Source organism: Pogona vitticeps, chromosome 3, assembly GCF_051106095.1.
Source record: "Pogona vitticeps strain Pit_001003342236 chromosome 3, PviZW2.1, whole genome shotgun sequence".
NCBI lineage: Eukaryota > Metazoa > Chordata > Lepidosauria > Squamata > Agamidae > Pogona > Pogona vitticeps.
In genome coordinates this window covers 226108485-226136269 of record NC_135785.1, presented here as the reverse complement: position 1 = coordinate 226136269, position 27785 = coordinate 226108485, and the positions used below count along the sequence as shown (strand labels likewise).

At 40.0% G+C, this 27785-nt stretch overlaps 1 protein-coding gene across 21 annotated transcripts in view; it reads right to left on the bottom strand.

Moving 5' to 3' along the window:
* Window positions 1–1017: 1017 nt before the first annotated feature.
* CD47 (CD47 molecule) overlaps window positions 1018–27785 on the bottom strand; it is a 75148-nt gene continuing 48380 nt past the window's right edge. For 2 of the 21 annotated variants that reach the window (XM_072993899.2, XM_078389862.1), the window contains exons 4-11: window positions 26073–26174; window positions 24463–24555; window positions 23646–23741; window positions 20122–20217; window positions 15225–15256; window positions 9148–9172; window positions 8322–8349; window positions 1018–3988 (exon numbers count right to left, since the gene is read on the bottom strand). In XM_072993899.2, the coding sequence (XP_072850000.2) occupies window positions 8324–8349; window positions 9148–9172; window positions 15225–15256; window positions 20122–20217; window positions 23646–23741; window positions 24463–24555; window positions 26073–26174 (470 nt within the window). In that variant the 3' untranslated portion in view covers window positions 1018–3988; window positions 8322–8323. Of the gene's footprint in view, window positions 3989–6382; window positions 6449–6534; window positions 6725–8321; window positions 8350–9147; window positions 9173–15224; window positions 15257–20121; window positions 20218–23645; window positions 23742–24462; window positions 24556–26072; window positions 26175–27785 lie in introns of those variants that run through there. The other 19 variants (XM_072993902.2, XM_072993910.2, XM_072993905.2 and 16 more) reach the window with 17 other exon arrangements.

The window sequence follows — 27785 nt, the reverse complement described above, 5'->3', positions numbered from 1 at the left end:
ATACAATTTCTCAAAAGGACATATGCAGAATCCAAGACCTTCAAGAAGTCTCAGCAGCTTCCCATGTAGGAGAGAATTTGGCTTTAGAGCTAATTCAGTTGTATTGGTTGTTGTGAGTTTTTCGGGCTCTTTGGACGTGTTCTGAAGATTGTTCTTCCTGACATTTCACCAGTCTCTGTGGCCGGCATCTTCAGAGGACAGCACTCTATCCTCTGCAACCAATTGTATTGGTTGCTTTTTCACTTTGTAAAATAGGGATGAGGACGTTTCCCTTCACTTATTGGATACCAGCTTCCACAGGTCTAGCCAGCATATCCAGTGGTAAGGGGTCCTGTCACCCAGTATATGGAGGGTCATGAAATCCTCAATCCTGGCTCGTAAATTATATATGTATTTTTCCAAAAGCCTTAAAATTAGTTCACAGCATGGGGTGAAGCTGCTTTTTGAGATGCATCAGCAAAGATCAAGCCTGCTTCCTATGCTTTGATGGATCAGCTGATGTGTGATCAGCAGGAATTACCTGCTCACTGTGTTCAGCAAGCAACTGAGTGGGTCTAATCTGCCAGGGACTATGAAATGCATTTAGGCCAGTGTAACTCAGATGTCTATGACTAACACTGGAAAATAATGCAGAAATATGAGAAATTGACACTTCCGAAGGAAAATTAAAAAATAAAAGGAACAATCAAAATCAGAGGCAAGCTGGGGTATTTTGACTCTTAGTGAACATACTAGTCCAAAAATGAGAGTCAGTCTCCATCAAGGGCTTGACATATTCACAAAGCATTTTGGTTGTTAGCAGTCGGTCTGAATAGTTTGTTCAGATGGAGTCTCAGATAGGTTGTTGTTGGAGGGGGGGCTGTGGATTCACTTTTCAAAACACCACTCCTTTAGCAACCCTGGAAGGTCTACATGCCCAGCCTGCTTTCTCCCCTTTTGTTTTGTTGCAATGGAGAAAAGAGATGAAAGGAAGCCTAATGGAACAAACTTGGTTTAAAATAAAACAAACACTGTCTCTTTGTAAAGGTGAAATACAGTTTATTGTTGCAGGGGAGGTGGAAGGGTAAAGGTACTGACAGATTTTGCCCTGGAAAACTATGAAGCAGGTGAGTAAAGTCCCACTGAACATTCCAGCAAATGAAGAGTGTTTCATGAAACTGAATGTACAAAAAGGGATATAACTACAAGTTAGGAGTTCTGAACAATAAAAAATATTGGTTTAAATAATACAATTGCTCTTGTCATAGATTCATTGTAAGTGGATTCTCTGTAGGAAGGTGGTAGAAGAGCAGACAAGGCCTTTTTCATGTCATACGCGTAGAGCAGATTCTATACAGAATACTTTTAACCTTTATAAAACTGGACAGGCACAGGAATACATTTCCTTGGATCATCTTGTACATGTTCTGCACACAGAAATCACGGAAAGGCAACATCACAGCAAAATTCAACTGAAGACTCTGCAGCCTAATTATGAATGCCATCAACCTGTGGTTTAAAAAAAGAACCACTTCTGGTTTCTATGTGTATATTTCATAACTAGCAGACTGAACAATGTAGGAAAAGAAGATGATTTTATTAGCAGAACTGTTGTGTGTCAATTTTCAACTTAATGAACTTGAAATGACAACATTCAGCAGTGCAGAGAGGGTTGGGTTTTATCCTGCTGAACTTGACCCTTGCTTTTAAGAGTGTTTAAATTAAAGAACGGGGTGGAGAGAGAAAGTTACTAAGACTACAATACTGCTCACCAAAACACACAAAGAATTACACTATATACAGTAGAAATTCTAACAGCAAGTGGGTGGATGGGACTTCTGTGGTCATCTGAAGGAGCTGGAAACCAAGCATTTCCTTAGGGAAGAAAAAAAGAGACTAATTACAGTGGACCCTCTACTTACGGAATTAATCCATACTGGAACAGTGGCTGCAGGTCAAAAAATCTGTAGGTTGAGTCTCCATTGACCTACAATGCATTGAAAACCAATTAATCCGTAACTGGCCGTTTTTGTTCCTTTTTTGTTCCATTTTGTTTTTTGTTTTTTCTGGTCTGTAGGTCGATTCTCTGGCTGCAAGTCAAACCTAAATTTTGTGGCAAGAGAAGTCTGTAACTCGAAAAGTCTGTAAGTCGAGCCGTTTGTAAGTTGAGGGTTCACTGTATGATAATTCATTTTAAAAAATGTTATACTTGGAACAATATTTGTTCATCCTGTACTGCATCAGGTGCACACTATACTGATACAAATAATGCTTATGTAAATAGTATCTTTATTTTAATTTTGTTTCTTATTTTATCATATAAAATGTCAAAAGACATGATGTTTTTAGGTTTTTAGGCATTCACAGAGGCCACGAAGAAGAACAGTAGCATTTTATCATGCAGGAGGGTCAATAAACTAAACCTGATTAAGATGGAGATCCTACTGTTAGGCTCCAGTTGAACTGGTTAGAGGAAAATTTACCTGGTCATTATGGTATTACACTCCCCCGAAGGACTAGGTCCACTGCTTGGTGGTAGTCTTCAACCCAGCACTCTCCTATGGAGACTCTAATATCTGCTAAGGCCAAGAGTGCCTTCTATCAACTTTGATTGAGTGCCATGTTGCACCCCTACATGAATGAGAAATGTCTAGCAACAGTAGTTCACACAGTAATCTCAAAACTAAATCTGATCATTTATCCACAGTCTTGACACACCTACATTGGCTCCCTGTTAGTTTCCAGGTGCTGGTTATGACCTGCAAAGCCCTTAATAGTTTGGGACCTCAAAAGCTGTTGGAACGTCTCTCCCAGAAATCAGCTATCCATCCCACCCCCTCCTCTCAATCTATGTTATTAAAAGTTGCTATGTCTTTATTATAGTGAGCCCCTAGTCTCTGGGGAAAAATGACAACAGAGGTATGCCATGTTCCTTCCCTCCTTCACCACAGAAAGATGGTAACAACTAAATTATTTAAAACTGAATATGTAGGATGCTGTTAACAGCCATTTATTTTTTTAAAAAAATCCAATTTTTTATAAAGTTATTCGTATTTATGGCTATAATAATAATTTTTGGTGTGGCCGTGTTGTTTTTGAATGGTGTTTTTTTTGGGGGGGGGAATGGGGTATTATTTTAAGCTTGTATATTTTAATCTTGTGCAACTGCCCAGTATAGTGCTTGGACTAATGTGGCAGTATAGAAATCAAATAAATAAATAAATAAATATATAAATAAATGCAGTACAAAGATTTGCTGAATTGTTCCCACAGATGTTTGTGATGTGACCTAGAGATAACATTCAGGGGTACCAAGGCTCTCACAGTACAGCTTTTCTAAAGACAGGGTGAATGTTGCTCCATTTTGAGGCCACTGGGAAAAAACTGCTTCCACAATAAAAATGGAAGAGTAAGTAAAACTGGCCCTGCTGAATGTTGAGGCTGGAGGTTCTGCTTCATACAAGATATATTAAACACAGTACAGCAGCCACTTTTATAGAGTAGTACCGCTATATTACTGATATTATCATGAAGGTACCGCTCCATGTAAGTAGTTGCTGCACAGCAACCCAAAAATTGGTCCAGAGAAGAAGGCAGCTACCATGCCAATATTATGGTGTCCAAAATTAGTCCTTCATGAAATTTGGTCTTTATGCAAAGTGAGAGTTCAGTTCAATCATTCTGACAAGTGCAGCACTAAAGAGACACATTACAGTGGGTATAAAAGAGTCTTTTGTTTTCTTGCCCTCATCCACCCTTGAAAGAAAAAGAAAAAAGAAAAACTTGCGTGCATACACCCACTTCTCTTTTGGAACTTACTACAGCTGCTGTGAGTATAAAGTTACATCATGTAAGTAATTACAGCACTTTTCCACACATGCAAAACAATTAATTTCCTGATTTTTGTTTTTCTTTTAATAGTGCATCATCAAGGCCACGGTGTATCAACAAAAGTCTCTCTCCACTTGTCTCCATGTCCACATCAGATCCAGTTACTTCACATCACCTGCTAGGATATAAAGAGAAAATAATTACTCAAAATGGGAGCTGATTTTTTAAAAGAAGAGTTAACTCTAACAAATCGGATTTGTACTAATAAATTATATTTAAACCTCCAAGGCTGAAGGGGGAAACAGTGATTTATGACAGCAATAACACTTTATCTATGAAAGAGCATTGTGCAAAATTCAGGATAATTGATTTTTATAACTTTTTTCTGTTCTCTAAAACCTTCAGTAGATGTGTGGATATATTTGAAATGTGTATTAGAAGATGTGTGAATGTATTTCAGGTATAAAAATATAACCTCTTTTTAGGAAAACAACTCTAAAATCCAGTTTCATGTTTGGTCTGAAGAAGGATCTAGTTTAAGTCAAATACTTGCTATAAATAACCACATCTTTTATATGTAAAGTGCGCCATTTTAATCCTCAGCTTCTTTAGTTACATCGTCATGTTGTTGGTGACAGAAAAAACAACCTGGAGACCCACTGCCAGTCCAAGCTGATAATGCAGAAACAAACAGATGTGTGGTCTGTTTCAGTACAAATAGCCAATAATATGTAAGTACCACCTTTACAGTGTTAAGGATTAAGTCACAGACGCAATTCTTCAGTTGTAGTACATACAGGGTTACTATCTACTGTTTACAATAATAGATATAGCACACAAGGAAACACCAGTTAAAGCCTGCTTCAACATACAATATTTTTCAATACGACACAAAATTAACTTACTGTTTGGAGCTAAGGATGGGGATCGTGTTTTTAAAATACAAAATTTCAGCTTTAGCTGTTCATAAACACCTGTCCTTCAACAATACCTTTTGGGTAAGTCATCCAGCATAGCTACTGCAGCCTGTAAGCTTGGGCAGCATCCTCCAGCGCTAGAGTTTTAGGTTCACAACAGTGGGATCTGGCATGATGGGAGAGGGTTGCAACGCTTTTTCTCTACTGTACCCCCAAAATCAGCTCAGAAGAACTGGAAACCCATCTGGAGCACATTTTTGGCACCAGAAAGGCTGTAGCAGGAAAGGTGAGAGACCCTATATAAATTTAAGCCTTGGTTTTCTTCAGCAATTCTTCCTACAAAACATGTAAATTCCACTGGCTAATTCTGCACTGTATTTTTTAAAAAAGAAAAGTTAAGCTGGATTGTGTTCACTGCCGAGCTATCAATTATGGTTCTATACTTGGGGTAGCACAATGCAAACCCATGAGGTTTCTGATGCCCGGGGGATGTGTGCAGCTCTGTTCCCCTGTATCATTCCCATCGCCACTACCCATTTTTAAAACAAAAACCGGGCTTTTGCTCCTGGAGGCCTGCATTATATCTCTTCCATTTTCCCCAACAGACACACTGTGCCCAATGGGCATGCTCAGTCCTCACTGGAGATTCTCCTACATGGTGTTTTTTGTTTTTGGCTTTCGCTTTTGGTACTTTGAAGCCTATGATACCTTCATGTTCTGCATCGATAGAGATATCTAGGCTAGGTAAAAACTAAACCTTGACCGAACTAAGTTTGCTGTTATTATATAAAATTCATGCAATTAAATTATTTCGATTCAACTGTCACAGGAAAAGCAATCAGCACGAACTGACATTTTGGAAGAACATTTTGAGGACACTCTGAGGGGCTATAACCCACCAGCCAGGTACAGTTATTCCAAAGGCTCCATCTCAATGACAGTTTGCAGGCTATTAGGAAATACATTTATAAAAAGAACAGAAGCTTGCAAAATCAACAGAAGTGTGTAGCTTTGTGTTTCTGGACTAGAACTCCCAAAATTCCCCAGGCAACATGGGTACTTCTGGGAGTTGCAGTCAAAAAATACAAACATGTACACCTCTAAAAATCAATATCGTTGATGCTGAATAAAAATTAGACTGTAAAGTAAACTGAACCCATGTTTTACCCATCATGCTTTACAGACTGGATAACTCATTCACCTCCCAGAGTCGCTTGACAATAAAAATACAAAAGGGATAACATACGTTGACCCATGGGAGAAACAGGGTAAGTTTTAAATCTGAACAGAATCTTCAAAAAGCACTGGCCCTTGGTTTAACCCTTTATAAAGACCATAGGGTCAATTTTAAGAAGAGGCAACATCAAACCTTTTTGCCTTCTTTTTTGGAAGAATCAAGATTATTGGTCTTTGTCTACAACAAAGCACTTCATTTTGTGCACAGCAGGTTTTCCTGATTTCAGCTTCTGATTAGAGTACTCATGCCCCTGTAGACTGGGAGGTACATACACCCTACATGCTATACTGCTAGGAACTTTAGAAGTCTTTAGTTGGTCAATGCACTGCCTTTCAGGTTCCACCGTATGCATTTACATCAGGACTCTTATGTTATTACAGTACCACATTATTTCAAGGATTAGGGTGTCTTGTGTTACCTTTCAGGTATCCCCAACAACTCTTAATGTGTGGATAAATGAACTGCAACTGCTTTCCAGTTGAATCTAGTGAAAGAAGTTGCATACAGAACTGAAAAAATGCTCATGATCATCTAACTGACAAATTGCTTGAATGACTAATAACTAATTAGTCTCTAGTTAGGTTGCATTCGTGGATTAATTTGATATCCATGTAACTGATTTGGTTCAAACAGAAATCAATGAAGTATGACGTAAATAGCAAGTCAAGAAATGAGGAATGAAGTATATGGAATATGAACATTTGCTTAATTATTTGTCCTCATTTTTTTCAGTGGAGCAGTGACAAAGTATTTCTTTTTCCTATTAATAAAAAAAGAAAATAATTCTATTGACAAATGCTTTAGTGATTGTTTTGTTAACATATAATCAGATACATACATCCTACAAACTTCTTTAACCACATGTTCATACACAAATTGTAAGTGGAATACTCATATGCATGATCAATAATGGTTTAGCCATTTAAAGCTTTCTGTTGTAATGACATGTCAAGTTGCATTTGTATCAAGTGAGAATGTGGAATGCAGTGATGCCTTGCAAGACGAATGCCTCGTGTAACAAAAAACTTGCAACACGAAAGCATTTTGCGATTTTTTTGGTGACTTGAAAGATGAATTTTTTTATGGCTGTGCTTCACAAGACAATTTTTTCAATGCATTCCAATGGGAAAATTTGCAAGATGAAATTTTTGCAATACGAAATGACTCGCGGAACGAATTATTTTCGTCTTGCGAGACATCACTGTGTTGCCATTCATGGTTCCATGCAGCCATGTCAATTACCAGGATACTTCCTCCCTGCCAACTCCAGAATTTTCCATTCTTCTCATCTGAATAGCCAACATGCCATGGCCAATGAAGATGTTCTGTCCTCATTAAGCTATTTTGTAATCTGTGCACACAAGAGTACACATATTTCCCCCAAAGATCTCCCATCTCTCTTCTGCAAGAATGGGAGTGCCATATGGGCTACACAAGAGTCGATATTTGCAGAATTAGTTTGCTATCTGCAGTTAGCAGGGTTGGGCAACTTGTGGCCATCAAGATACTATTGAATCTATTTCCTATCATCTCTCCCCATTAGTTGTACTGGGCAGGGCTGATGGGAGTTGTCCAGCAAAATCTTTCCCACTCCCAAACCTCCAAGTATAAACCATGCATATACTATCTGCAACATGACTTCTGAGTAATATACAGATTTTAAATGCACAGTACAGGTACTTTAACACCACAAAGAATTCTAAGGTTATAAAGAAGGGCTATGCCAACAGGTTATGTGAAAGATTTCATCATAACTAAGGATATAAATGTCTGTGCAAGCAATGGCAGTGAACAGGTGTCCACATTTTTGCTTGGTACTGCAATCAGTTATTATTTTACTCACCATAGACTCTTCTGTCCCCAAGCCCTCTGCATGTGCCAAAGGACTTATGAGATGGCCGGTAAGGGGAAAGATAAAGTATTTCTTTTCACCTTTGTAATAGCATCACAATAAGGAGAAGCAACACAGGCCGATCATGCTTCTCTCTTGCACTGAACTTTTTAGAACTCACAAATCAGTACCAGCCTTGAGGGAGAGAGATCTATGTGTTTTTATGAGTGTCTATGGCAGCAAAAATAAAATATGCCATGATACTGGAAATCAATTCACAATTTGCTTTTAATTGAATCTAGAATGGTGGTATGTCATAACCGGGGGAGAGGGGAATGTCTTTCAATTGATGTCAAAGAAGACCACACTACAGGAATAGGGTTTGCATCCTTCTGGCATGAAAAGTTTAGACGTGCTGCATATCATATAGCGCCAATTATATGAATAATGTGTGAAAATCAAAAGATAAAAACTAAAAAGGCCAAATGACAAATATGTCAAACAAAGACAGGCAGTATGTACTCACCATCATTCTAACATCACTCCTTTTGCATCTTTGAAAAACCAAGGAAAGAGTTAGTGGTTAAAAAAGAAATTAGTAAAGAGCAGTTTAGCAGCAACTGTCTTAGAAGAGATTAGGGTTTAATGCTACTTTCCAGCATGCCAGAAAATTCCATGTAAGAATGAAGAAATTTAAGCGCCATCATTTATGTCTCTCCCCAATCACAGTACAATTGACACTCCTCTTGAATTTTCATTAGTCTACGTGGGATTTTTTCACAGCCAACTGGATCAAATCAGGAAACCAGATAGACAAAGGCAAGATACAGAAAGTACAGCTTTGCCTAGCACCATTCCAGAAGTCCATGCACGCCATGCAAAAGAAAGTTCAACATCTATCATCCAGAAGGAATATCCCTTTCATTAAGAAACTGATTCCTCTTTGCAAAGCCATTTGTAAGATTACAGAGCTATTTATCCTATGATAGCAAGCCACCAAGCATGACAGAGGTCCAGATAATCCTAGGATTTCTTTTTTTAAAAAAATAGTTTTTCAGCATTAAAAACCCAGAACAACTTTCTTTACATACACGATACACATACAAACATGGGATTACAGTGTATTATTGGCATCAAGTTAATCCTAGGATTTCTCTACCACAAAATGGCTCTCAAAACTGTAACTCTCAGTTGGCGATCTATAAGCCACCAATAATTTAAAGCCATCAGCAATGTTTACATTATTTTGTGTTAATATCTGTATAAACAGAGTTAACAGCTATTTTCTGGCTGAGACAAATCATCAAAGCCAAGCCCCTGAAATATAACACAAAATTTCAATCACCACCTACCATTAAGTGATTCTTCGACAGCTTTCTGCAAAATATTTAAAATATATAAAGCCTTCATGTCTAGCTTGGATTTCCAAAATTAAATAACTCTAATTGATATATACAATAAATAGTGATTCTACAAAACAAATAAAAGAAGCAGCAAAACATTAGTAGGTTAATAACAGGCTTTGTTATTTCTAGGCCATTAATGAGTTCATACTTATTGCCTCAGAAGTGCTTTAACAGCAGTTGTTTGTATTTACATTTTAGTTGGAATGCAGAAAACAAACACTATGAAGAGTATTTAATGGAACTATGTTTGCAGTATGACTGCTCTGGAATACATCTTAAGTTTTAAAGGAACAAGAATGTGCTGTGGAACTCATCTGGTCTTCCCGTGAACCTTTTTTTTTTTTAATGAAATACTAACAGAGATAATGTCAAGAATGTTGGTAATGAAACACTCAATTGTCACAGAGCGAACACTTTACTGTGGAATTAGTACAATGTTCTTTGTGTTCCCAAATCAGGACTAAGGACATATAGGCTACCAATCCTACACACACGTACCTGGGACAAAATCTCACTGAACTAAATAGGGCTCACTTTTGAGCCGATGTGACAAGGATTGTGTTATATGACTGGGATTAATGTCTTTACCAGAGGCACAAAAGACATGTCATTTTAAGCCCAGTGTAAGGCCACCTACATTCTTCTCCACTTTGCTAAGAATCAAGGATATCAGTCACTTTTTCTGTTTCAGGCCAGTTGGCCCACTCACATTTCATTGTGTGCTGCTGGGGTCCTTCTTCTCCGACGACACTCCAATCTGGACAGGGGCTTGGGCTGCTCGCCCCTGCCTTCTTTGGTAGCTGACCACTCGTCGGCTGTGCGGGAAGAATCACTATCCTGCCTCCCTATCATAATGGTCAGCTGCCAAAGGAAGCAGGGATGGGCAGGCTGAGCCTCGTGCTTGGACCGCAGTGCTGCTGGAGAAGAAGGACCCCGGCCCAGGGGTAGGGAATGCTACACAAGATGCTACACAACTTAGGTTATATGAAAGGGGCCCAAATTAATTCAGGCCCATCTCTTCATTTTAATCAAATGATTTCATCATTGTTGATCAACACCGTATGGTCAGGAGGCAATCTCCAAGAACATACAGTGCACACCATTTTCAAAAGGGGAAGGTGGGTTAGTCTTTGAAAGAACCACCACAAACACTATCGTGGCACTTTTATGATTAGTAGATGTATTTACAGCATGAGCTTTTACGCAGTACAGTCCACTTCCCCAGAATTCACAAAAAATAATCTTCGGCATAGCTAGCAAGCTTCAGAGTTCGTAAAGTTACATTTTAAAAATGACTTGCTACCCTGATTTCTAAATATGTTTGCATAATTCCTTGTCTTTTGCTCACTGTGTTGGTCATTATTTTATATTACTTTAAACAAAACATTAACATTCATAAGAGAATGAAATATTCAACATTCTTGTCAGAATGCCCCTGAAAACAGCCCTTAAAAGGAACTGTAAAATTAATTAGCCTTACTCATTACATCAACAAAGCAAGCATTCCCACTCAATGCATTACATTTGAGAGCTCACTTTGCTCCACTCTTGTATAAAAGGTAGCTAGCTATGTTACTTTAACTCATTACTTCTCAGCTCTGACAATCTAATAGGGGGTGATACATATAGAATGCCCATGGTTAAGTATGACACACTGACATGAGACCAACATCCCTCCTTCAAGCATGCATACCCAATATGTGTGTCAAGTGTATCTAGAGCTATCTATTTTGGAATCTCTAAGATCAAATCCCCCAAAGTCCATCTTTGGAGAGGAGCCAACCTGTGCAATCATGAGCAAGCTGCACAAACCCAGGGCACCCCTAGAAGAAGGGAACAGAAAACCACTTCTGAGTATTCTCTACTTAGAAAACCCTGGAAATGGTCACCATAAGGCAGAATGAAATTGATGGTGCACAATTATTATTAATACTGTATTAAGATTATACTTTCTGACAAAGGAGGCTTATCTGGAGGGGGGGTTGGCCAACAAACCTACCCTTGCATCTGAGGAAATGAACTGTAGTTCACAAAAGGCCATGTTATAAACAATCTTATGTTAGCCTAAAGCTACCACACAAGTCTACAGCACTGTCACACAGATGCTCCAGACCTGTCCCCAAATTGTAGCTATGGACACACAGAAGGTTGTATGTTCAGGTGTCTGCCTACGTGTGTTGTCTCCTTCTAGGAATGCAACTACACCCACTGGCATCACTCTCTCTCTCTAATCTAAAGACTCCTTTAAATGTGCAGCTTGGGAGAAACTTATCAACATGTAATGCCACACTTTCTGAGTCCTTCTAAATCCACATGGCTAATTAATATTCGTTCTGCTTTAGAGGAATCCTAGTTCAATTTGCATAACTCCTGAATCAGTTCAAATGAATGCATTTAAAGCCTTGTTCAAATCCAAAGAACACTCCTAATAAATTCTCAATTGACCAGCTGAGGGCCTAGTGACAAAAATGTTCCATTCATAAGTTGCTACAGCTACCATGAAAATAGCAATTTATAGCATCTCCTGAAGATATGAACCTGTACTCAATGCTTAGACATGACACCCATGTCACCATAGATGGTTTTGCACATGGAGCTGATTTGGCATGTGGTTAAAGGTAAAGGTTCCCCTTGATATTTAATCCAGTCGTGTCTGACTCGAGGGGGCAGTGCTCATCCCCATTTCCAAGCCATAGAGCCAGCATTTGTCCAAAGACAGTTTCTGTGGTCACGTGGCCAGCGCGACTAAACACGGAACGCCAGTACCTGGTAGTACCTATTTATCTACCTGCATTTGCATGCTTTCAAACTGCTAGGTTGGCAGGAGCTGGGACAAGTGACGCGAGCTCACTCCATTGCGTGGATTCGATCTTACGACTGCAGGTCTTCTGACCTTGCAGCACAGAGGCTTCTGCGGTTTAACCTGCAGCACCACCACGTCCCTACTTCAGATTCTCCTTCCATTTCCATTGTGTTCTAGGCATCAAAATCCCATCACACAACAAAAGATTTAACAAGTTCCCTTTCTAGGAGGTATGCTGAGAAGACTTTTTATCTGCTGGCAACTCTGCTCCACCTCAAATCCTGCCCTCTTCTCTCAGTCACCTTCTCTCTGTGTTTTTTATTTGATATCAGTTCAACCATTATCAATGAAGAGAGCATTGCTTTGTAGTTTGTCCTCCAACCTTTCTAGTGAAAACCTCAAGAAAGTATGAAGGTTAGCAGAGTCTGCTAAGGCTTCACCACTCCCAGTTCCATCTTACAGGGACAACTTCAGAAAGACAATCTCTTTTATCCTTGTTCCTGGGGAACAATTTCAGAAAGACGGTCTCTTGTATCCCTGTTCCTGGAGAACAGTATATTCTGGCACTTTAAACTATATATTGTCAGTTTTTCTCTATCATCTCAATGCTCCACCCTCTTATCACATGCTGCTCAACCTGGCCGGGCACGCTTGCTGATCATTTATTTGCCAATCAGAACTTCCTGTTTCTTTTTTCTTTTCTTTCTTTTTTTCTTTCTTGCCACTTCTTTGTTTTACCTACTGGCTAGTCCAAATTTAATTTCAGTTGGTCTAACAACCTTCTTCATCCTGTATCAAAGTCCTATGATATATTTTGCAATAGCACTTTTATACTTTGATTGAATTATTGTGTTTACTAGCTAATAATATCCCCTTGGCTAGCATGCACTTCTATTTCATTTCATTTCATTTCATTTTAACCTTACTAAACAGCCAAAGGACTTTCCAAATAGCTTATGTATGAGGTGCAACTTCTCTTTGCAAACACCTCCTGAAAAAGCCCAAGCTCGTTTTTTACATGCATGCATCATTCTACACTTCTGTTTCAGGGTGCAGCTATGATTGGGGCTGTGTGAAGAATTAAACACTGAAAAAAGGTTGTTGGTGCTATGATGCTTTGGAACCTTTTTTTAAACTAGGGAAGTGTTGGAAAAGTATTTTTTTAAATTTCATATAGAATTTTCATTTCCAATAAGCATTTTGATCTTGGTTTTCACTTTTGCATTTAACTATTGGTTTCTTTTTCCTATTGTTTTATTTCTGTTTTTCTGCTCAGGAAAAAAAATCTTGTTAAATTAAGCCACAAACCAGTTTGACACTAGCTAGGGTTACCTTCATAACCAGAATGAAAACAGAGTTTGAAGTCAGTGACCTATAGCCTGATCAATATTTATTTAGACAAAGATCCAACTGTGGAAGCTGCCACAGTAATCTGACCAGGTCATGTGACCAAGCATTCATCCAGCAGTTCATCAGACTGCAGTTACAGGGAATAGTCATGGAAAGGAAGAATTTACAAGGTCTACTCCTGACCTCCTTCCATTATCAAGAATGCACCCAAGGTAGTACTGGTGCGTCCTTAGTACCCTGGCAAAACAGCACAGAGTTGAAACCAGGCAGCCTGAATGATAGATAGATCAACAACTGCCCCTCACTGACAGGAAACCGGTTGGAAAGGGATCCTGTTTTTAGCTACCACAATGCAATAGATCTAGCTATTTCTCGCACTGCCAGAGTAGAACAGAAACGCCAAGCAAGTGCTCAGGTCTGGCAGATGAAAGAGTATTAGATGCAGCAAGCAGTGCTCCACTTTACTTTGTACACGTGCTTTTGGAAATATAACTGCCAGATTCATTCTTATACATCTGAGAACACACTGGGATACAGAGAAACTGAGGACTTTGTGCCAAACTCAAAGAGGGGTTGTGATAAATAAATTTCTGGATGATGCCACTTCAAACTGCAAGCAGAGTTAATATAATTGAATGCTTCTTGATACTCTGCCTTTATCCTACACAGCAAACTAGCATGTCAGAAAGAAAGGTAGACACAATCCCATTTCTATTCATCTTTATTATTTGTATAACACAGGTTGTGGTTTACAGGGAAAACTGATTCACATAAGCTCTACCTATAGCTTGAAACAGTGAACTAAGTAAATGACATTTACCACCCTATCTGCTAGACATGTGGAATGTATTTGTAGAAGACCTCAGGTAACATCTTTCATCATCCAACCATATCAGAGAGAGGGGGATGAGAGAGAGAGGAAAAAAATACTATGACTTCTATTGATGTCTTCCTGGAATGACAAGTCAGTGCAACAATAAAGGCAACAACAGTGCCACTGTTTCCAAGGGTTGTGCTGCAAGGGATTGGGGGGGGGGGGACACCTGCCACCAAAGAGGCAGAGAATGAGGCCTAGCACCCCTAAGCACACACATGTGTATACAACACCTGATCATCCAAGCAGACCTTTATAGTGAACATGTTAAGAAATTCTGATCCACCAGGAGTCTCTGGAATCCTGGCAATCAGTAGCGAATGGTAGCCTGGTAGATACTGCTTTATGGCTCCTGATTGGTTCCTCCTGAAGGCAGGAGTGGCTAAACAAGAGTCCTGTACAGCAGTGGTCCCCAACCTTGGGCCTCCAGATGTTCTTGGACTTCAACACCCAGAAACCCTGCCCAGCAGAGGTGGTGGTGAAGGCTTCTGGGAGTTGTAGTCCAAGAACATCTGGAGGCCCAAGGTTGGGGACCACTGCTGTACAGATACCAGCAACAAACCATGGATTATTACTCTGCCTTGTCTGGGTTGGGGGGCAGGCACTAAAAATTTCTCAATGTGACAACACAGCTGGAAGCGGGTGTTATATAGTTACTCCCATCATAAACAGGGCCTAGTGATTCCAAAGGCTGACTGGTCAAGCTTCATGCCAGCCTGCATTCTGCAGCTTTTGCATATGGAATGAGGTGACAGAAGGTATTACTGGAAAGACTTCTTACAGAGATGCATGAAGAACGAAGCAAATCATGGTAGTATCATCCCATGAAGTGGAGATGCCCTAGGTAGCCAATGAACTGCCGTGAGGATTCTTGCCTTGGTATCAGTGATTTTACTTATTACCAACCTCACTCCAACTACGCGTGAAACGCTCAGCATCTCATTACATATCCCCCGAGCCATCTAGCCACCCCAAATACTTTAAGTTTAAGCTTACCCTTGGAGGCTGATGATCTTTCAAGCTGGAACCTAGGATTACAAGAACAATACAGAACACTTTTTTATTGCTATGTAAAGTACATAAATTGAATCACCACACTGAAAGATGAAGAAAAAGTTCTGGGTCTTTTGGTCTATATCTGTCTCTAAATGTATCATATCACAAAATGATCTTCATAAACTAGGATCGCCAAGTAAACCAGCCAAAATTCAGAGTAACTAACTGAAGTAAATTGGGTAACAGAGGTCTGGCAAGTTATATCCTCTGGAATGTCTCTCTAAGCTTTCAGGACTTAGGGCAGGCGCAGTCCCACAAAGGCATGGGACCAACATGGATACTTAAATATCACATCCAACACCTGCCTATACTATCCTAAATAACCTGGAAATTAGTCTGCTAAAGATTTATCCTGCTTGTGTTCTGAATTCAATGTCAGAACCTCTAATTTGCTGGGCTTCAACGGAGGAAGAAGTAAGCAACTAAAAACAATTGATGCAAGAGCAATGTAAAGAAAAAACTCATGTTGATGTGAGACAGAAACTGATATTGTCCTTAGAATTGCTAGTCAACACGATCTCATGAAAGACATATTTTTGGCCCTAAGTGGCATGAATGGACACCTTCATCCTTCACCTTATCTCTCCCTGGCACCCAAAGATGTAGATGCTGAATTAAAAAAAAACACTCTCCAGGATCAATTTTCTATCCAAATAATCATCCTACATTTCTGTCTCCCTCAATGTTGTAAAAAGAAGTGAAGTGAGAAATAAAAATACAGAAGAGAAGAAATATCTTGTGGTTCAGATCTGCAATGGCTCCTTCACACATGTAAATTATACAACTTCCAGTCACCAAATTATGAAAATACATTTATGAGCCAAAATCTGGGTAAAAGTGTCAGTATACTCATGCTAAACTGTAAGTTCTCCAACTACTTCTTTCTCCTGTTTTTAATTAGTCTTATTATACTGCAGCTTTAGTACTGTAATATGAATTATAGCTCCCTAGGCACAGCTATTTGTAATGGAAAGATAGAATGCAAAGGTCCAATTGTTTGTCCCAGACAGAGCAGACTGAATGAATAGGAACTGTCAATTGAATCTTGAGCAAGTTAGCCAACCAACAATTTAGGCCCACGGTGTTTTGCCTGCTTAATAAATTAGAACCCAAGCAACTTACACCCAATGTAACCCACAGGCTTAGTAACTGTTAGTCAAAATAACAGTGCTTATCATCATGGTGGCAGCTGTCCAGATTCTGATTTACAGGAATCACATTTTAAAAGAACTGTAAAAACAATAGAAATACCCATTATAATTTTTTTACTGTGAATCTAGGCTCTGTAACTTACTGGTCTGGCAAAAGTCAGCTGTTATTTTCACACCACTGCCAGATTGTTGTGTATTTTCCATTCTGATTTGCTCTAGTGCGCAATCTTCTTACATGGGCCCCAGTATCAGGCCAATATGTACAGATCCATGCACTTTGTGGGTGTTGTCGGAACCACTTCTCCCTAAAGAGATAGGGTGTGTATCATCTGATGACGTTTCTTTACGGATGTGTTTCTGCTAGTCGGTCACCACCGTTTTACTGTTACTTTAAAAAAAAACTTTTCTAAGGATAACAGCCATTCCTGCATTCTGCTTTTTAATGGTTTAAAATGTTAACTCTTCTGCACTACAGTACGGAAGTGAAAACTGAAGATGTATAAAAAATAAAATTAAAAAGCACTATTGTGAAAGCATGAAGGTTTGAGAAGGGTGGGCGAGTAAAATACAAAGGGAACAGAGGACTATGTTAAGGAGGCAGGGAGAAGGTGGAGCAGACAGCCAAAAGGAGAGGGCAACCTGTACTGGGAGCAAGAGTTCTTAAGGAACATGTCCAGATGCACATGGAGGGGCAGTACAGTAGGACCCAATGCATCCCATTACACCCAACAAGAAATTCCGTCCCCATGTGTGGTCTATTCAAATCTGAAACTGGGACAGACTAATAAAACCTGAAAAACAAAATGCCACAATCACCCAGAATGACTCCAAATGACCAAGGACAACATTGGCATGGGTGAGCACCATATGAACTCTTTTTTAGTTCTTCTAGAGCACATTAGACCCAGTGTGATGTGGCCAGAAAGGCAAAAATATTCATTATGAACAACAGCAGCAAAAGAATGGAAAAAGCATATATATAGACACCTCGATACTTCGTACATAGCAAAGAAGCAGTAGTTGTGGTCACGTATGCACACAGACCACAGTTTTGAACTTGTTTAGACGGGGAACCCAAACATTCAGTGTAGGACTGTTTCACCAATATGAGCAAAATGAAAAGTAGACAATGTTGGACTGAAAATCCCAGCATCCCTAATTACTGGCTACAAGAATCTGGTTCATGGGAATCAAAGCCCAACATCCAAAAGGCCACACTTTGCTTATCTTGTTTTACACCATGAGCCTGTTTTCTTCTTGTCTGCTGCTCATTTGTTCTTCACTCGAACATCCTTTTTCATTGCTTCTTTCAAACTCACTGATATTTTTTTAATTTATAACATTAGCTGGGCTAGGAAACCTTTTTTAAAAAAAGAACTCTGAGTGAAAATGTAGCATAAATATTGCAAAGATAAATGATTATGTGTGTCTTTGCTCCTAACCTGGGATGATACATGAGTGTAAATGGGTTCTGATAATTAACTCTCCTTCCCTTGTAAGAAGATGAGTCAAGGCTATAGGCTGGTTTATCACTTTTAATCCAGCAGTAAAGACCAGTGTGACAGAGCATTCTCTCCTCTCATAGCACATGCCTTTCTACAGCCACCTATATCAATTTTCTTCTACCTTCCAACCAAGGTCCACAACCTCACCTGTTACACTTTTTATTTTATTTTATTTTATTTATATCCCGCCTATCTAGTCGCGAAGGACTACTCTAGGCGGCTTACAACAGGGAAAAAATACAATAAAAATAAAACAACAAATTACAAAATGGGTAAAAGTAAAAAACAATAAAAGATAAGAAAATCAAAGGTAATCTGGTGAGAAGGCCTGCCGAAACATCCAGGTCTTTAGTAGATTCTTAAAAGTGCCCAGCGAGGGAGCTCCGCGAATACCAGGAGGTAAATTATTCCACAGGCGAGGAGCGACCGCCGAGAAGGCCCTATTTCTTGTTTTCTCTTTTTGGGCCTCCCTCGGCGTTAGGCTCCTCAGCCTCACCTCCTGGCTCGCCCGTGTGACCCGGGTAGAACTTGGTGGGAGAAGGCGTTCCACCAGATATCGAGGCCCTAAACCGTTTAGGGCTTTATACGTAAGCGTTAACACTTTGAAGTCAATGCGGAACTTGATGGGCAGCCAATGCAATGCGGCCAGAGTGGGCGAAATATGTTGGAATTTTTTCACTCCACTGAGTAATCTGGCCGCCGCATTCTGCACCACCTGTAATTTCCGCAGCAACCTCAAAGGAAGCCCCACGTAGAGCGCATTACAGTGGTCTAATCTCGAGATTACGAGCGCGTGTACTAAGATGGTGAGCGCCCCCACTTCCAGGTAGGGCTTGCTATAGCTGCTAGGAAAACTGCTTGCCTCAGACCAGTCCTACTGTACAAGGATGCACAAGCACCTGTGCAAAGGGTAGGGGGGAAATGAAAGGAAAAGCTAATCCTGTGAAACAGCTTAGAACCCTGTCTCCAGACACACACCCATCTTCGGCATTCAGGTTTTCTCTGCAAGCTTCTGATGGAGGAAAAGAGCCCTTGCATGTACAAAGCAGTTCTTTCGGCCCAAACGGCTTTTCTCTGAACAGCAGCCTTTTCAATGGGAGAATACAAGGAGCTACGGTTATGGGAGAAGAAGAGCTCACAACGATTACACTCATGAACAAAGTTCCATGGTTCTCTGTAAAATCCTGCTTCTTTCCTCTTGCGTGCAGGCTGTGTGCACGACTGACTTTTCTGACCAAGAGAATATTTTTCACCCCCTTCCACATGCATAAGCTTTTTGTTTTCAGTGGGATGTTCTCCAGCTTGTCTATCTACAAGCTGGAGTAGTGTTAGACTTCACGGCACACACTCTACATCTGCATTATTACTAACACAGTGTTATGTATATAGGTCATAAAATTTACTTTCAGTCAGTCCACATTTTCTGCTTGCTTGCTTACTAAACAAGACCCTTTGTGAGAAAACATTTGATCATATAATGGAACATCCCACATAAAACGTATCTTAGATATCTGGTATATAAAAATCTGAACCAAATACCTCTCAGACATGGAAGGACAACAATTATCCTGCAATTGGCAGAATATCTTACCCCAGACAAGTCTATACCTTTTACAAGCAATTTACTGGAGGTAAATGCTATGTAAATAGAGCATGCATGTTTCTTACAATCTCTCCTAGATGTTACAAGGGCTTCTGTAGAAATTAACTTGATGAAGCTTTAGACCCATTACTGCAGTCCACAATGTGTAGGGGGTGCCTCACCCTGTTGCTTGGAGACAATGTCCTCCCACCCTACATGGATCAAGGGCTGCCATAACAACCAATGATCATCTTCACTTTGATAAACATCCCATTTTAAGAAGATTCAAGTACGACTGGAAGAAAGGTGAAGTGCTGCCTCTATATCTCATACACAAGAGTTCTATAATCATGAGCGAGAACTGAAAAAGGCCCATTCTAGTTCTTACACATACAGAAAAAGAAGCAGAAATTCAACCCTGGTCAATGGCCTACACTCAACCAAACAATACCAGTTTATGACCCCACATCTTTGTCTCATGGGGGGGGGAAAGGAAACATTCTGTGGGTCAACCATCTCTTCAAAATTCATCAAGAATGCTGTCACCTGAAGTATTATTATAAAGTACTTAAGGTACACTTGAAATAGAATATACTTACCACCAATAACAAGGAGATAAATTAAGCCAATTACTGCTACAATATCAATAATCGCTAAGCCTGCAATCACGACAGAACCTTGTCTTGGAGGGCATGCTGTTGGGGGGGGGGGGGGGAAGAAAGAAAGGGTGTTTTTGTTAGCATTTGTGGTTCTTTTATTCTTAAAATACAATTTGTGAAAGAGCACATGTATGCTTTCTCAATGAAAACAGTTACAATATGATCAACTGTGCACAGCTGGTCCACAGATCTGCCAGCAGTTTCTTCATCACTCTATTATGCAAATATAGCACTGGAGGGTGGACATGGATCCTGAAACTTGATAAAGGCCTTAACTATTGTTACCTGCATGTCTGACCTGTCCCTTACAGTAGCACCTTGCAGTAATAATATGCATCACCTTTACTAAGCTTTGTGTCCCTTAACTTTTGTGTAAATGGAAAAGAGAGACTTGATGCAATGGGTGGGAAAAATGTGAGATCCTTTTTTTATTAACCAAATTTAAATCATTCTCTGAATCTTCAGTTACACACAAGCAAGTTAATAAAATATGGATATTTGGTAATCTTTTCATTTTCTAAGCACTTACATGTCAACAATCAAGTGTCTTTCTCTGCACCATAGCTCTAATCATAAACATAAATAATTGGCAGCTAAGTGTAATTTTTGTAAGTTATTATTCAGACACAACTAGTTTCTTGAAAAATGAATAAATCGGACTTCCAATTAGGAGAAAATAAAACATTTAATCTAATATAGACACTTTCAATATTTTAAATTATGGTGGGAACCAGGGAGATGGATTGCTCAACAACAGATTACAAGGAAGAGCTCACACACTTAAGAATCCATTTGTAACAAGGTCAGTACATTTCAGCTGAAAACATCCATCTACTGTGAATAGCTTTATGCTAGAAAGAATCACCAGAAATCTGAAAAATCGCTTCTGCTACTATCTTGGTTGTCATCTGGATCAGGAAGTTACCTAACCCAAAACTTTGTTATGTTTGAGAAACTTTAAGGAAATAAAAGTATGTATGTGATCCTTGGCCCGATAAAGTCTCTGCTTGCTAAGTATAGACCCCCCCAAAAAATGTGTGTGTGCTTTTCCTTTTGTAAGGAAAAAAATGGACTAGATATTCCATAGCAGCAACAGAGCTGCCTCCAGATTTTATATGACCTCAGATGGACCTTTGAAAGCCACAGGAACCCCACACTGGCTATATTTAATAAGAAGGATGGAAGAAGCATAGAAAGCAATTAGAATTGAACCATCCAGTGCTGCTGTACTTATCAAGTGGATTTAGCGGCAATGGCACAAGTCTGTGATTCTGTTCTTGCAGCTCAAGCAATTTTAAAGAATTTGGCTCTATTAGTTAAAAACAGCTTTCCAGGTTTTGCATATTTTAGTTTGCATTTTGAAACTCCCAACACAAAGATAGATGTTCTCTTTTTTTTTAAGGTTTGCAATAAAGAGAATTGAACAGAGCCACCCTTCTGTAAACACAAAGTCAGGATAAACTAGGTAGTACAGTGGTGCCTCGCTTAACGAGTGCCCCGTTTAACGAAAAAATTGCATAGCGATGGCTTTTTGCCATCGCTTTTGCGATCGCACAACGATCCTGCCTATGGGGAAAAATTGCTTTGCACCATTTTCCCCCAGCTGAGCGGCGGGAGCTTTGAAGCCCCGCCGCTCAGCTGGGGGAAAATGTCAGCAGTGGGCTGCGGCCTCAGAAGGACCCCGAAGCCACCGTCCCCTGCCGACAATTCCCTTCCGAACTCTCAAAGGGCCCCCTCCGATATTGGAGAAAGCCCTTTGAGAGCTCGGAAGGCTCTCAGCGGCGGCGGGGGAAGGGTACGGGGGTGTCGAAGGCTTCCAGGCCTTTGCCTGGAAGCCTTGCGGACACCCCCCCACCCTGTCCCCGCCGCCGGCAGCTTCCCCGCGCCGCCTACCCCGGCCGTTCTCGGACGCCTGGAAGTCCAAGAACGGCTGGGGAAAGCGGCGCGGGGAGGCTACCGGCATCGGAGACAGGGTGGGGGTGGATCGGGAAGCTTGAAGCCTACCCGCGCCGCTTACCCAGGCCGTTCTCGGACTTCCAGAAGTCTGAGAACGGCCTGGGTAAGCGGCGCGGGTAGGCTTCAAGCTTCCCGATCCACCCCCACCCTGTCTCCGATGCCGGTAGCCTCCCCGCGCCGCCTACCCCGGCCGTTCTCGGCATCACAGTGTATGCATCACAGTGAGGCATCTCAAAAAAGACCAGTCTCCAGTATTCTTGTAGACTGGTTATCCTTTAAAATGATATTTAAACACTGATAACACGTGTGCGTGCACTCATGTGCATATGTGTTGATAAACATGGGGACACACAGAACACAAACGTTAGCATAAATTAAAATTATCATAAAGAAGTTGGCAGCAGCTTTGGATAAAGCATGTATATATCCAGCAGGACTAGGCATGCTAGAAAGTCAATGATTTCACACAAACCTTTCAGGTTGTATGTGCAAGAGGCAGCAAACCACAACACAACCATGGTGGTGAAAATATACCAACAGCTTTAGGTCATTGTTCGTTCAAGAACTGAAACAGTGTTAAATGTGCTCACAGGTTCTATCAAACTGTAGAGCTTTCCACGATGCACAAAAATGTGTTGTACATTTGCCACTGTACTAGCTGATTCCTCTTGAAAATATATACAGTCAACCCTTGACTTATGAACGGCCCTAGTTATGAACATTTCGACTTACAAACCACTCGGATAGGAAAATATGGACTCGTTAACTTGGATTCGAGTTACAAACGGGAAAAAAAGTGTGGGGAAGGCAGGGAAATTTGAACTTTCAGTTAGCGAAGAGGCTGCTTGTCTGTTTCCTTGCTCATCCAAGCGGTTAGAGAGTGGGAAGAGAGACCAGGGACTGCCTGGGACTGCTTGGTATTGTCATTTTTAAATGTAAAATTTAGTTTAAAAGGTGCTTTGTTTGGGTTAAACAGTGCTTGGGTAAAAGCGAGCTCGGTTTGAGTTAAAACCTGCTTGGGGAAAAACGTGCTTGGTTGCTTTAAAAGCTGCATGTTTTGATTTAAAAGGTGCTTGGTTGAAAAGTTGCCTGTTTTGGTGTAAAAGGTGCTTGATTTTAAAAGTGTTCTTTCAAACAGTGTTTGTTCGTTCCCTCCGTGGTTTCCTGCCTTTTTAAAAAAACGATGCCATCTTAGGTTAAAAAGAAAAAAATCTGCTCCTAGTGGTAGGAATGGATTAACCAACCGGCTTTGCATTAGTTCCTATGGGAACTAAGCTTCGACTTACAAACCGCCCCTCGACCTAAGAACCAAAAACAGCCGGAATGGATTAATGGGTTTTCAATGCATTCCTATGGGAAATGCAGATTTGAGTTACAAACTTTTCGACTAATGAATGTCCTTCCGGAACGGATTAAGTTGGTAAATCGAGGGTTGACTGTATAAAAACCATAAATTATTTAGAACAAAGTGATAAGAAATGTTAATATAATAAAAATATGCTTCTTACCTGACACAGACAGAAAAAACCCAATAACAGCAATTAAATATCCAATTGCTTTCACAACTAGCAGAAGAATTGCAAAGAGAGGCTGCTTCTCAAAAACTGTGGAAACAAGCACATGTTGTTGAAAAAAAAAGAATGGCAAAACCCAACAGACACATAAATGGAACACAAAACAAATAAGCATCTTCTGAAATACAATTTAAACTACCAAAAATGCATGCCCTACATGGAATACACAGCAAGCAAAAATAAGCAGAATTGCTGAACAAAAGTACTCCCACTGCTGGGCCTTCTAATTCATTGTACTTTACTGCACCACAAAAGGTACAATACTTCAAATAGACAGGATATACTACAAACATACAGCCACATCTCAGGTTATTTTTCAGCACCATGTCAGCACCCTGGTTTATGTCTAAACTAAAGGGAGTCTTCCCTTTATATGAGCATCTTTAACTGATAGTTTTCTATTTCTGAATCTCTTGACAGAGCAGAGGTATCACCTCACTCTTGTATTTGAGAGATGACAGTTACCTCTCAACTTCCAGTAAAAATTCAATGAATTACAAAAATAAAATCTCTCCAGAATTCCCCATTCAACATCATAATCCAGAGATATGCTGCACATTAATAAGAATGAAATTTTCCCTGTGTTCTCCCACATGACCTCTGAGATTTATCTGGGAGTAACAATACACAAACCTCCCACATTCCTGCCAACCTAACACTTTCCTCTCCTTCTGCCTCTTTCCTTCTTCAAACCACATCATAGCAAATACAGAGAATACTTTCAGCAGCTATCAGGTCAACAGATTCTCACCTGAGGTGAACAGAAAGTAGAGGAGGGGCACTAATACAACAGCAGGCACTACAATTAAGCCAAGCCCAGCTTGATTTGAAGATTCATATCCAGCTGTAGGAGATCAATTAAAACAGAACAGAAGCATAAACCAAGAGACAATCTGATTAATGTTTTAAAGATTATTTTAAATTATTCCCATGCTCTATCCTTACTTAAATTTTAGTTTCAGAATATGATCAGCCCCCCTTAACAAGACTTCTTTCAATTTATGAGGCTGGTATTTTAGCAAACAAATGCTACACATTTGAACCCAAAAACAGTCACATAGATAGTTAAGATTTATTTTTAAGATATAAGGAACGGCCAAGGTAGAGAACATTTAAATGGGATGAACACAAAGTCTAACCCTTAAGGTATGTGTGTTCATTATATCTTAAAAGAAGCAGACAACTATGAAGAGACCTACTTAAATGCCTCCTTGAGGAAAATCAACACAAGAAAAATGATTTTCTCTCTCTCTCTCTCTCTTAAATGTTTACATAAGAGAACCTCATGCCTTGCACATTCATTTCATGTACTAACAGGACACAAGAGTATCCATTACTGCACAACTGCACAGTGGGGGCAGGGGAAAAAGACTGGACATGCCAACCCTTTATATGAGGCCACAGTTTACCTGGATGGGGGAGGTACCATCATGGAAATCTCTGTGATGGTTGGGAGGGTCCAGGACAAAATAGCAAAGAGTATTCTCTCCAGTGTCAAAGTGACCTTCTTTCTTTCTTTCTTTCTTTCTTTCTTTCTTTCTTTCTTTCTTTCTTTCTTTCTTTCTTTCTTTCTTTCTTTCTTTCTTTCTTTCTTTCTTTCTTTCTTTCTGTTATATACCACTTCACAGTCCTTGGAGTACTCTCTGGGTGGTTTTCTACATAATTAGGGAAACCAACTTGCTTTCCCAGGAACAGAAAAGCTGCAAAGAAAAAAATCGCCCCCTTTGCTCCTTTCTGCTGCTCCCACATCCAGGAGGAAGACTTCAGTTTTAAAATTTTTAGCTAAAAAAGGACAGTGCAATGTTGCTGCCTCCCTTTGCTCCACAAAGAGAAAGGAAGTTTTTTATTTCTCAATTACTCCATATCATTAGGTGGTTAAACTGTATGTTTAAACCATTAATGATATTGGGAAATTGAAACCAGTCAAGAAAATGAAGCAAGAAGCTTCAGTTTGCTGGTTTGCTTTGGACTGCTTTTGGTGATCACATCCGCTGGGGGGGAAAAAACCATAGGGATCCTACCTGGACCAAAGAATTGGAAGTCCCTGACAGGGGCCAGAATGGTGTTAGCAGGAATACTCTGGGGGCAGTCTGGTTCACTCCAGCAAATAAATCATCTGATCACTGGCTTTACAAACAAACCAGTTCATTCACACAGCAGACCAAAAAGTGGGCTAAATGCCTGTGTAGTTACCCTATCAGTCCCCTGTAACTGAATAGATCTCACATCATTATTCCTGGATATGAGATTTAGAAACTGTGTTGTCAATGTGAAAAAAAAAAATACTAGCCACTAGACTGATAATCATATAGAAAATGTGCTCTTGTTTCAAGACCTTTACCTGCTCTTAAGTCACTTTACCTGGAACAAAAAGAATAACGCCAATCACAGCAAAAGCGGAGACTATTACTCCCATAAGAATTAATTCACTCTTCTTTTGAAGTGTCATGTCAAACTTTACAGCTTTAAGAGGAAAAAAAAATAAGAGAGACAATTAGGAATTTAATACCTACAACAATAAGCAACTTTGTTTTTGTAAGGTATTTTGAAAATTACTTATCATAAATGGGAGCAAATGAAAATGCTTATGCTGCTCCATTACAATTCTTATACATATTATTACAGAAGAATTACATAGTGTAAAACAGATGTGGACCACATGTGCATTCACAGGCATTTTGTGCACACATCCATGACCCTGGAGTCCCACAGACACCCACTCCCCCTCAGTGTAATTTTTTTTAAATATATTTTTGCTCAGAAAGTCCTTTGTACTTTATAGGGACATAGGGACATTTCCCTCAAGTTTTGAGACCTTTCAGCATCCTAGGGAACCCCTACCTTCTAACTTCGGAATGGTTTTGTTTTACCTGCTACCGGGCACAAGAGCGCTTAGCAACATTAACAAACTAACAAGTTAGCTTCCTTAGCCACTCTCAATCCCTTAAAACAGTGGTCCCCAACCTTGGGCCTCCAGATGTTCTTGGACTTCAACTCCCAGAAATCCTGGTCAGCAGAGGTGGTGGTGAAGGCTTCTGGGAGTTGTAGTCCAAGAACATCTGGAGGCCCAAGGTTGGGGATCACTGCCTTAAAAGTTCAACCTTTGGGCTGATGTAAAAAAACCTGAAACATGTCTCTCAGCCCTTCTGAGATCAACCGATCTGGATCTAAAACATCTACATATTCACAGAAGACCCGTAGCAGGTAGGCTTCAAAACGGGCAATGCTGCCACAATGCTACATGGTGGGTTGATTAAGCCAGCATATTACACTTATATCCATAGAGCTCAAGAAGACATATATGACTCTACCCCTCCACCCTTCATCCTTACAACAATCCTGCCAAGTAGGTCAGTCTGAAGACATCATCCAAGCAAGAATCTGAAACAGGTGTCCTGAATCCTTGTTCAACACTCATAAAATATTTGTTCTCTTATCAGCATGCAGTCTTATTTAAGATATTACATTCCAAACTGTCTTCTTCCATCAGCCATGTAATGCTAGCCTTCACCAGCACAGTCCACAGCTCTACAACTGCAAGTCATAGCACCTCTTCTGAAGTTATTTCAAATTGTAAGTACTCATTTTATCAGTTGTCAGCTTCATGCAGAGACAGATCAAATACTAAATTCTTCCTTTCACTCCAGTTGAACATGCTAGTCTTTTAAAAATGTCATGAAATTAGTGATGCTACTGAAGCAGTTCATTTCAAAGACAGACAGTTCATAGGTTCCCACAGTACTCTGGGACTCTTCCAAAGAGAAGACACTGGAAAAACTATATGACACTATTGCCAACTGTGCTCTCTTCTGCCCTAGGCACTGTTCACAAACTGACAGGTACATTTCTATTCTAGAATCTTCCCTGTAGACATGACGTGTGTGTGTGGGGGGGAAGAAACATCATGATTTTTGGTGTGAAGAAAGAAACAAAGTCTGTAAGTACCATTCTAAAGTGCAGCATTTGAAAGCTGATGCGTCTATGCAATTTCTTCTTAGCATAAATATGTTTTCTAATATATGAATACAGTAGCTTGCAAACCTCCCAGGTGCCCACCTTCATGTGGTGAGGGGT